Below are 12,010 nucleotides of genomic sequence, written 5' to 3'. Positions count from 1 at the left end.
CTGAAGACTACAGTACTGCCGGGGTGAAATCACATTAGCTACAGTCTGTCTAAGGTGCCCCTGCACTCACAACTTCCTGCCTCACTGTATGGCTAGTTCTGTGTGAAAGTACAAGCATTTCCCCCTGTATCGTTGGCTTTGTGCCTGTGCCCAGTGTCTGATCCATTTCACTTCTCCTTGGTGCTGGGCACAGCCCTTACATACTCAAGGTACTGCATTCAGACAGACAGGGAACTGACTACAAAACAGCCAAAAGGACAGGGGCTCTCTGCCTCCCACTTTTACTATCTTTGTCCACTCCCCAAAGAACCTAAAGATCTAAAAATCAGCACTTTAAAAATAGAACTTCAAATTTAATTTTAAACTCACTATAACATCCTCCTCAAGATTCAGAACTGGCTTTCATTATAAAACCACATAATGTAAAAATTGCAAACTACAAAATAGTTTGTTTTTCCCAAGTAAACAAGCTAACTGAATTAAAATGTTACTAAAATTCTCAGTTCTGCTGAAAACAATTAATCATCCTGTGTTCAGTTTAGGAAAGCAGGGAAAAAAATCACAAGCTATCATAATTTGCAGCTATATTTTACAGGAAACTGAACTTGAGTCTAAAAGATCAAATGCTAGAAGAAAGCAATGGGTTTGAAACAATTCTTCATCACCGAGCAAGACAATTCTGACCAGGACAACAACTGTCGAATCACCAGACCAGAAGATGTATTTAACATCCAAGAGGTGTTACTATCAACTGTGCTGAGTCATTTTGGCCAACAGGAAGCCATTATTCTCTGTTCTCCTCAGCTGAGTTCTTCACTTCAAGCTTACTTAGCAAGTTCGATCCACCGGAGGACATCAGGGGGCGGCTGGCCCTTCCCTCGGATTCGTTTGGCGGACAGCTCTGTGGGCATCAAGCGGAGCAGTGCCTCTTCCAGAAGGCGTATACCCGTGGGCTGCTGCAGACTGGCCAGGCAGCCTGAGCGCACGGCGGCCGGGTCAAGGCTCAGCAAGTCTGTGTGCTGACAGCTGATTTCCTGCGAAACCACAAACATATGTAGCTGTTTAGCCTGTGGTTCTTGGCCTGTATCTTCACCAAGTGAATAATTCATTTTATTAAACATAAAAGCAAGTTTTGACGTAAGTAGTGATATCACTAAAAGCTTCTCTGTATAATTTTATTAACAAATTTGCCCTCAATATTCAATTTTCTCCAAGCAGGAAATGCTTTTATTTTTACACTTCCAATCTCGAAATTAGTTTAAAGGAAGAAAACACTAGCAAGATGTGAAGATTTATATATATTTTACATATCCCAACAACAGCTGTAATTGCCAGGAACAGTTAGCCTGATTTGCTAAGAAAAATAGCTGAAATACAAAGATTGTGTATTTTCATTAAAAGTAGGTGATTCATCTGCCCATTATTCCATGCAACCTCATTTTTTCCCCATATTTTCCATGCACAGCTAACTTATTCAACAATGCTTACATTTCATGAATTATAACAATCTGTATTTTGCAGGTTACAATTTGGAGTCCTATATACATCAAAGTAATGAACAACACCCCCCAATTCAATACACAGAAGGATATGGACAGAATGAGCATGCAAGTGTGCACATGGTTCCTGTGTCCATGTGCCATGTACTCCTTGTACCCTCTCACTGGTCCCACGTGCTCCGCACACACCGGTCACCTGTCAGGTGACCATCATGACAACTCAAGTTTCACTTTAAGACTGATAAAAGAATATAAATTTCCCCAAACACCTGAACAAACAAAAATGTTTGTCACTCTAAGAAGGAGTGACAAGGAAAAGAAACACATAAAATTCTACTTCAGGACCCTAAATCCTCGCCTTGCATACCCAGGATCCCATTTAGGGGCTGGTTTGTGTCCTGGGTGCTCCACTTTCCACCCAGCTTCATGCTTGCATCCTGGAAAAGCAGTAGAGGATGGCCCAGAAACTTGGGACCATGCACCTGTGTGGGAGACCCAGAGAAGGATCCTGCTTCTGGCTTCAGATCGGCTAAGTTCTGGTCATTGCAGCCGCCTGGGGAGTAAACCAGCAGATGGAAGATCTTTCTCTCTGTATATCTACCTTTCCAATAAAAGCAATACATAAATCCTTAAAAAATTATACTGCAATTAATAATGCAGCAAAGGCTCATTATGGCCAAGTTGTCAGTTTCTGAGATGGCATCACTCTGATTGACCCACCACAAGGTACAGGACATCTTTTAAACAAACATATACATTATTTGTTCCAGTAACCCCCTCCTTATAAATATTCATCCAGGATCGGCTATGCCCCAGATGCTACTGCAGACAGTACTGTCTCTGACTGCGTGGAACTTAACACTCATTCATCCTCGGCCCCAGAGCTCCTAGACGAAGTAGTCTGAATGAATGAATGATTCCCACTGGGATAGCTCTCCTGTACACGTCACCGTGTCTAACGTAAATGAGGTCTGCAAGTTAATTTCAACAGGAGCCATTCAGTGCAACCTTGTTTACAGCATCATTCTACTCTATAAACAATGAGTTGCTTGGCAGAAGCAAACCTCTCAGCTGCAGACTCTTGGTTACATAAACTTTTAGTGCTGCCGGCTTTGTGAGGAAGCACCCGCATAAATACTGGGCCAAAGGGCTCCGACGACCTGTCTCAGCTGCGAGTCCCCAGGAAGTACTCAGAGCAGAGGCTGAAAAGCACAGGCGCCCCTGCATACCCACTGCATCTCCCGTGGTGAGCAGCGACCAGCAAGCTCTCAGAGGTGCTTTACTACTCAGTGCTGGCTCACCACTCACAGAAAGAGCGACCAGGGGATGAACAGACAGCTTTTTAAAAAATGACTATCAGGTTGCAAGAAGGAAATTAATCTTATTTTTAAAAAAATTTGGAACACAATGTAAAGAGAAATTGCCTTTTAGCTGATTCAGCATAATTACTAAAACTTCTATCTTTGGTGTAGCCAGGAGAAAACAATGATAGAATTCTACTTGTAAATCATAAACCAATGAAAACAGAATACATAAAATGGCAGCAAAAACAAGGAAACAGGACAACTACATACCTCATTGGAGATCATCACTACGCAATTAGTGTGTAAGCCAGCACTGCTTCCAATAGTGTTAAAGAATCTAACTGAGCAATTCAGGAACTCACTAGGCTCAACAGTGAGTAGAGGGCAGGCTTTATTTTCCGAGGTTGAGATGACAGTGTTGTACACACCATGACCCTGTCATAAATTACGAGCAGCACAGCCTCTCTGTTGCAACGCCTCGCTCCTGTCTGAGATGCTGGAGAGACCGCCTCAGGAAGCCGGAGTGGATGACACCCAGCCGACAAAGGGCTCTGCGGACCTACCTGGATGCAGGAGACGAAGGGCGGGAAGAAACAAAAACTGGTGTTGAGGAAACGATTAAAGTCTTGGAGCAACTTGTGAGTGATGCTGCTCTGCTCGGACACCGTCTTAGATTTACCCATCTCCTTCAAGATTGCAGAAAACAAGCTGCTGAAGAGTTGTTTTGCAATTATCGGATCTCTCTGTAAGAAAATGCAAAGCAAAGACCGATTCAGGTCAGCAAAAATGATGTCATTCATACATACTGGAAAAGAGACATGCAAACATATCCTCCAGATGAGAATTCTAAATAGATTCTCAATTGTATTTAGAAAGTTAAAAAAAGATTTCTAAGAAAAAATTATTTGTTTGTTTATTTGAAAGGAAGAGTTAGAGAGAGCAATACACAGGGAGGAGTGATACTTCATTTGCTCCTTCACTACCCAGATAGTCCCAATGGTAGGAACTAGGCCAGTCCAGAGTCAGAGCTGTGCCTCCCAAGTAAATACGAAAACAAAGAAGGAAAATGTCCAATCCCAGTGGCCCAGATTCCCATCCAGCTCCCTGCCCATGGCCAGGGAAAGCAATCAATGACGGCCCAAAGCCCTTGGACCCTGCATCCCCATGGGAGACCCAAGGAGGCCCCTAGCTCTGGCCATTGGGGCCACTTGGGGAATGGAAGATGTTCCTCTCTGTCTCCCCGCATCCACATCTAACTTTCCAATAAAAATAAAATAAATATTCAAAAAAAATCTTTGGGGCCCAGTGTGGTAGCCTAGCAGCTAAAGTCTTCATCTCATATGCACCAGGATCCCATATGGGTGCTGGTTCTAATCCCAGCGACCCCGTTTCCCATCCAGCTTCTTGCTTGTGGCCTGGGAAAGCATCAGAGGGTGGCCCAAAGCCTTGGGACCCTGCACCTGCGCGGGAGACCCAGAAAAGGCTTCAGGCTCCTGGCTTCAGATCGGTGCAACTCCGGCTGTTGTGGCCACTTGGTGAATGAATCATCAGATGGAAGATCCTCCTCTCTGTCTCTCCTCCTCTCTGTAAATCTGCCTTTACAACAAACATAAGTAAATCTTTAAAAAATGTATAGTCAAAATCAATTTAAAAAATTTTTATAATTAACAGTGTGAATGGCTTGGCACTTTAATGATTCACCAACTTGCTTTACACTTTGTATCATCCTAACATTAACTCTTTGATGTGACAGATGAAGACTCTATGACTGAACACTAACTGACTTAAAGCAAACACTCACTTTTGGGGTCTAAGTCCTCATAGCTCTAAGTCAATCTCTCTGTGTGAAAAGAACTGGAAACACACCCTAACAGTGGAAACAGCCCAGCGAGGCTCGGGACAGAGTCCAGGGTCTTTAAATCAAGTCCGCTATCCAGGACAAATATCTGTGACAGAGAACGGCCTCAATTCTTCTTGCTTGTGCACAGGAAACCCCTGGAACCGCAGCAGATCTCCTGAGCTGCTGGCTGAGGACACAGTCGCGAGGCACTGACCTGGGCTACGGCCTGCAAGGGCGCGATCAAGCTGCTGTGTTTGATCTGGATGTCGGGCAGGTCTCCCAGCCGGTACTTCCTGTACAGAACCACCTGCGCATCCTGCTTCATCCTCAGTTCACTCTGGATCTCCTACAATCCCCAAAACAAGAAGATCAGAATTCCTTTCCCAAGCAAATCCAAGGAGGAGGCAGCACTGTGGCAGAGCTGTTTGTGAACTGCTGCTTGTGGTGCCGGCATTTCAGATCCTAACACGGGCTCATCCTGCTGTTGCCTCTGATTCAGCTCCTTGCTAACGCATCTGGGCAAAGTGGTGAAAGATGACCCACGCGCTTCAGGAGAGATCAGGACGGAGTTGCAACGCCTACTTTTCCTTCTACCAGTGTCCTTGTCAGCACATCTTGCTAGGTTTGGTTTTCACCACAATCCAAGGCCCCTTCTCTTGGCTAAGGGAAGCCCCTCCAGGAATGGTGTGGGAAGCAGGAAAGGGGCTCGGACACAGCCTGATTTTTGGATTCTTCCAGAGGAAGGGGCAGGATCATTCAACAACTTCACACTTGGATGTGGATTTTAACAAAGTGGCCGAGCATTTAAACTGAATTAGATGAACAGCAGGGATTTTATTCACAAACCATCTTAACTTTCTTAGAAATTGTGCCACAGTTATTGACTTAACAAAACTAAAGCACGGCTGAACAAAGGCCTTCCTCAAGTCCATATTTTGAGGGATGTTTATTAAGTCACGCCGTCCGTGTTTCCAACCACAGTTTTCAGCACAGAGACTCCAGTGCCCCTTTCTGGGACTGGCCACCTCTCCCACCGCATGGCCTCACCCTGCCTCGCACAGACACCTTCTGCAGTGGCTCGGTCCACATACAGCTCTGACATCCTTCTCCAGGGCTCTGGTCAGGGGGCAGAGAGCTTGGCCTGCCTGCCTGCCCACACCCTAAGACACCAGATACAGGAAGGCTGGTGGTCACTCTGCACCATGGGCAAACAGGACAAAACTGGGCTGCTGTGGGCCAAGAAAAGGAGGTGGAGACAGGCCCACAGGATGAGAGCCAGGTGAACAACAGATTCAGGGGCATGGGCACTCTCGCCAAGGTGTCCTCAACTCTCTTCACACCCAAGGGCTCAGACAGTTTGGCCTGTAGGCAACCTGAACCCACACACTGCTGCTTCTGTCATTCTGGTTGCAGATCCATACGGGAACCAGTATCAGACGGGGGATTCTGGCCTTCGGATAAAATAGCTATTTTTAACCAAATTAAAAGAAAGAAAAAAGATACGAACCTTTTCTCGTTGTTGTTCAGCAATGCCTTTTCTGGCATAAATTAAACTGACTTTTTCTTGGTCTTTTAAAAATCGTCTGCGTAATCTTAGTATTTCTACCCGACTGTCGCTGCCTAGAGAACATTAAGCAGGTTTACAAGTCAATGCACACACTTAGCCCAGCCGCCATTTCAGACCACGTGACCCAGTACGTCCCGCCAACACCTCACCCCCAGCACTTGGTGGGACCTCCTTTCCTCATTGCCACCTCCTAGAACAAGGTCAAGTGAGCACTTACCCATCCTCTGTCCCAGGATATCACCAAGTGCACCAAGACTTGCCTCCTCCCAGGTCACTTCCGTGTGAATACTCAGAGCCACATTCTTTCCAGATACTGTCAACATGAGTGCTCCACTCCGCTTCCTCCCCAGGCCAGGTCATGGTGAGCACTTTACCTGGCGTCCTTCTCAAATTATGTCACCAGGTGCACTTGATGTCACTCTCCAATCACTACGACCCTTCCCAACCATGTCACAATGAATACTCGACCCCATTCCTTCTCAGACCAAATCACCACGGGCATACTTGACCAACCAAGTTCCCAGTTCTGCCCGAGGACAAATCTCTTTCGCTAAACCCAGTGACCTTCCCAAATTAAGTCACTGCGAATGCTAACCCTTCACCACGGCTATGCTGGATCCCACCACATTCCTATGTCAGGTCCGCAGGAGCTTGACCCCGCCTCCTTCCCAGCACAAGTCACTTTCCTGCTCCAGCCTGGCTCCTACCAAGGTCATGTCCGTGCATATGCTAAACCCGCTTCCTTCCCAAGCCAATCACTGACAGCCAATCTGACCCCACCACATTCCCAGGTCAGATAACTGCGGCGCGCAACTTTGCCTCTTTTCCAAGCCACATTGCCTTGCCAGCTCGACCCAGCACCCTGCCCAGGCTATGTCAACACGCATGCTCAACTGTGCCTTTTCCCAGACCAATCACCGCCCACCTTGACCCTTCCCAGCACGCTGTGGTCCCCGCCTTCTTCCCAGGACGTGTCACTCTGCCTGTTAGATTCAGCATCCTTCCCAGACCATGTCACCACGCATGCCCGATCTCGACTCTTCCCAGGTCAAGGCCCCATAGGCTGGCACACTTGACCCCACCACATTCCCACACCCGGAAACACGCGTGCTCAACTCTGCGTCTTTCCCACCACACATGACCCTGCTCGGCAGACTCCAGTAGCCTTCCCGGTGCTTTCAACGCGCATGCTCGACCACGCCTCCTTCCAAGGCAAGTAACCATGGGGACGCTTTACCAGATTCCCAGGCCAGGTCACGGAGTGCGCCTGCGTTTGTCCCGCCTCCTTCCAAGAAAACCCAGGCCCCTTCTCAAGCCAGTGCGCATGTTCAACCACGCCTCCTTTCCCAGACCAAGTCACTGAGCTTCACCCAGTAGTTTTCCAGCCCAGCTCACTAAGCCTGCATCCAACTCCGCCTCCATCCCAGGACACACCACCCAGTCCGCCAGACCCAGGCCCCGTTCCTTGGCCATCAACTTGCATGTTTGACCATGTCTTGTTCCCGGGCCAAACACCACATTCTTGACGCCAACACATTCCCAGGCCAGGTAACCTTGTGCGCTCAACCTGCCTCCTTTCCAGCACTCGTCACCCTGCCCAATCCTAGCAACCTTTGCAAGTAATATCAACACACATGCTTGATCACGACTCTTTCCTAGAGCAAGTCGCCAAGGGCGCGCTTGGTCACTGGGCAATCACCTCATTCCCAGGCTAGGGTCACCATGGGTGCTGGACCCCGCATCCTCCCAGGACAAGTCACCTTGCCCGCTAAACCCAGGCCCCTTCCCACGCCAGATCATCGCGCAAGCTCGATCCTGCCTGCTTCCCAGCACATATCATACTGCCCGCCAGAACCCAGCAGGTTTCCCAGTTACCAGGTGTCTTGGATTCCACCTCCTTCCCAGCAATGTAATTGTGTGCTAGCCTCCATGTCCTACCAAGGCAACGGCATCCTGCACACTTGACCCTGGCATGTTGCCAGGCCACGGTACCTGATGCACTTTCCTGTGCCATCGATACTCCTCCTCCTTTTTTAAAAAATTTAATTAATTACATTGCATTATGTGACACAATTTTATAGGTACTGGAATTCCCCCCACCCCTCCCTAACCCTCCCCCCATGGTGGATTCCTCCACCTTGTTGCATTACCACAGTGCAAGTTCAGTTGAGATTCCTTCATTGCAAGCATATACCAAGCATAGAGTCCAGCATCTTATTGTCCAGATAAGTTCAATTACTTCTTAGAGAGACCTTCTCTGGTCTGAAGGTAGAGCCAGCAGAGTATCATCCCGATCAATTAAAAGCTCCAACATGACATCAGCAACAATTTATAACATTATGGAATTAATTGACATAGTATTGAGTAACCAATATGTTAAAAATAAATGCAAGTTCTTAACCACATCCTGTGACTACTTCATTGACATTTCAATTTTAGTTTATATACAATGGGTTCTATACATCTTAAAATAGCTATAGATTACCGTTCAGCTGTCTTGTGTCTATTTTCATGATAATATTTAGCCTTTTATAGCATTGAAGCATAATTTTGCTGAACCTGGCTATTTTTTCGGGTAGTCTAGACTGGCTTATAACTCCGACAAGACATATGTCAACAGTTTAGTTGCAGAACAGTTTTAGGAGGGGTGTGCAGAGAAATCCTCAATATCCCAGTGAGGAGCAACTAATATTTCACGTCTTCCTCACACCTTCTAGGGTGATGGAAGATTTCTCCACTCTCCCACCCCATTACGGAATAACATAGGGAATTAAAAGTATATTGGGTTTTACAATTCTTTGATGTAAATCATAAGCAGTCGGACTCGCACTGATTGTTGGTTCGTTGGTTACTTCACAATATCTGATTGCATGTGAGACCGGCTGTTTGAGGTTGAGATAATATTACATTTACAGGTACATATTGACATCATTTCATCTTAAATTAAGGCAACTTGTTGTATCTAACCTTTTGGGATTGGCTCATTTCCCTTAGCATTATGGTTTCCAGTTGGGCCCATTTGGCCACAAAGAACTGCATTTTGTTTTTTTTAATAGCTGAGTAGTATTCCATGGAGTAGATGAACCATAGCTTTCTTATCCAGTCTTCTGCTGATGGGTATTTTGGTTGCTTCCATGTTTTTGCAATTACTGATTGTGCTGCTATGAACATAGGGATGCATGTTGGCTTCTCGTGTAACAGGTATTTTGGATATATTCCTAGGGCTACTCCTCCTTCTTAGGCCACAATATCCTGTGCGCTAAGACCAGCCATGTTTCCACACCATGCCACCACACACTTGATGCCAGGCCATGTTACCCTGTGTGCTTGACCCCACTACATGCGTGCCATATTAACCCTGCCCCCTCCATTCACCTCTCTCGGGCCAAGTTACCTGGCACAATCGACTCCCCCTCCTTTCCAGATCAAGTCAACTGGCACATATGACCGTGCCTTCTTCCCAGATCACATCGCCACCTGCCACAATCGTCACCGCCTCCTTCACAGACCATATCTCCAGGGAAACTGGCCCCATCTCCTTCTCAGGCCACTTCACCATGAGCAATCAACCTGGCCTTTTCCCCATGAAACGGTTCCCTGCCTGCTCGACACCACCTCCTTTTCAGACCATATCACCCCGCACTCCTGACCCACCTCCTCCCCAGGTCATATCACCATGCTTGTTTGGCCCCGCTTCCCTTTCAGGCCAAGTCACCGTGCCTGCATTATGCCCAAAGCTGCTTTAGTGCCCCACCTGAAAACACAATTCAAAACGCCAAGTCACCAGACATTTTGAGCAAAGTTTCAAAAATGAAGGGCAGAAACCAACACAAATGACAGGAAAATGGTTACTAAAAGCAGACCCTGTAGCAAAAAAATTTTGCAAAGATTTAATTATCAGAAAAGAGCTGATAACAGCTGAGTTAAGGACTGAAGAAACAGAACGAAAAGAGCTTTTGGAAATTAAAAAAAAAAAAGGTCAAAAACTGAAACAGCTAAGGTTGGGAAAAAAAAGTTGAAGAGATTTCCCAGAAAATAGGCAAAAGGAAAAATGTGGGAAAAAAATATCAGAAGGCTCAGAAGATGTAGTAATTTCTACATATGATCTCTCAATTCAACCTTCATTTTAGCATGACATTAATTTTTACTCTATAAATATGCTCAAGAAAATAGGTTACAATTTGAGATGCAGACAATCGTTGCTGCCAGCTTTCACAACTTTCATTTTTTTCTGAGCCTCGGCACCCTCCGCCTCCTCCCCTCCTGCCATTCAAGAAAGAAGCTGGAGTCAGCACTGCGGCACAGCAGGTAAAGCTATGATCTATGACTCTCTCATCCTTTACGGGGTACCAGTTCAAATCCCGGTGCTGCATCTCCAATCCAGTTCCCTTTAAATGTGCCTGGGAAAAGCAGCAAAGATGGCCTATGTGGAAGACCTGGAAGAAGCTCCTGGCTCCTGCCGTGAGCCTGGCCCAGCCATGGCCATTACACTCATGTGCACAGTGAACCAGTGGAAGGAGGATATCTCTCTGTCTCTGTAACTATGGCTTGCAAAAAATTAAATAAATGTTTTTTAAAAACATCTCTTTTTAAAAAGAAAGCAACTGGGGTCTGGAGTGCTAGCCTAGTGGCTAAGGTCCTTGCCTTGCATGCGCCAAGATTCCATATGGGCGCATTTCTGTTCCTGCTGCTCCACTTTCCTTCTCGTTCCCTGCTTGTAGCCTGGGAAGGCAGTAGAGGGTAGTCCAGCACCTTGGGACCCTGTACCCAAATGGCAGACCCAGAGGAGGCTCCTGGCTTCAGATTGACTCGGTTGTGGTCATTGTGGCCACTTGGGGAGTGAACCAGCAAATGGAAGATCTTTCTCTCTGTCTTTCTCTCTATAAATCTGACTTTCCAAGAAAAATAAATAAATCTAAAAAAAAAAACCAACTATTGCCGAGTTGGTCTTGCTAGTACTAAAGTAACTAGATGGCAGTGCTCCTTCAAAGCTTACAGGGAAAGCCTGACTCAACAGCTGGCAGTGCTGTCTGCAGGCTGCAGCTAAGACACAACAGCAAGCTAAGAGGTGCAGGCACCTTGGAGAAGTTCAAGTCAGAGCCTCTGAGGTCCATGCGCAGGAAAGGAGGGCTGTGCATGTGTGGTGGGGCTGAGATGAGAGAGGGTGTAAAGCAAAGACAGTGAGAAGCAGCAGAGCGGGGAGAAAGGGATGGAGAGCACTTGAGAGTGAGGCACCCCGAGAGCCAGGAGCAGCAAGAGGGCAAAGCTCACCGTTGCACTCCCAATGAAACTGTTAGACATCATGACAGTAGAATACTAGAATTTCTACCACTGTCTATACCTACAATGGCATGAAACATTTGAATAGCACAATGATGGACTTGTGACTGTTGTTGAAGGACTTTGCCATTGTAATAATATAGGGAAAAGTATATAATATAGGGAGGAATATAGTGGGGGGGTAGAGTGATTGGGGAGGATGAAAGGGGAAATCCCTGAAACCTATGGAAAAAAAAAACTCATCTCATGCTATGACCCTCAGGGAATTGTGAACAGACCACATGTGCACTGGGAATGTTTGAGGGAAGGAGTTAGAAGCAAAGTGCAAGTACTGTATGTCAGGGAGTGTTTTAGTTGCTAATAGTAAGTGAAAAAAAAAATTTCCCCTAGTTTCACTTCTGTATATCCAAACCAATGCAGGCACACTGGCTTTTGCCCAGGCCTCTGTCTTGGGACCTGCTTTGCCCTGGATATTTCCTCCCCTGGGTTTTCACTCAATCCCAGAGCTGTAGTTCTCAAG

The 12,010-nt window shown here is 46.5% G+C and overlaps 1 protein-coding gene across 1 annotated transcript in view; it reads right to left on the bottom strand.

Moving 5' to 3' along the window:
* The window catches only part of PRKDC (protein kinase, DNA-activated, catalytic subunit), a 139,855-nt gene that overhangs the window by 32,361 nt on the left and 95,484 nt on the right, over positions 1-12,010 (bottom strand). The window contains exons 60-63 of the mRNA XM_040972592.1: positions 6,151-6,263; positions 4,858-4,989; positions 3,367-3,546; positions 829-1,034 (exon numbers count right to left, since the gene is read on the bottom strand). Coding sequence (XP_040828526.1) covers positions 829-1,034; positions 3,367-3,546; positions 4,858-4,989; positions 6,151-6,263 — 631 coding nt within the window. The remainder of the gene's footprint in view (positions 1-828; positions 1,035-3,366; positions 3,547-4,857; positions 4,990-6,150; positions 6,264-12,010) is intronic.

Source organism: Ochotona curzoniae, unplaced genomic scaffold (assembly GCF_017591425.1).
Source record: "Ochotona curzoniae isolate NIBS_2020 unplaced genomic scaffold, NIBS_Ocur_1.0 contig_2318, whole genome shotgun sequence".
Classification (NCBI taxonomy): Eukaryota; Metazoa; Chordata; class Mammalia; order Lagomorpha; family Ochotonidae; genus Ochotona; species Ochotona curzoniae.
This window is presented reverse-complemented; position numbering and strand designations above follow the sequence as displayed.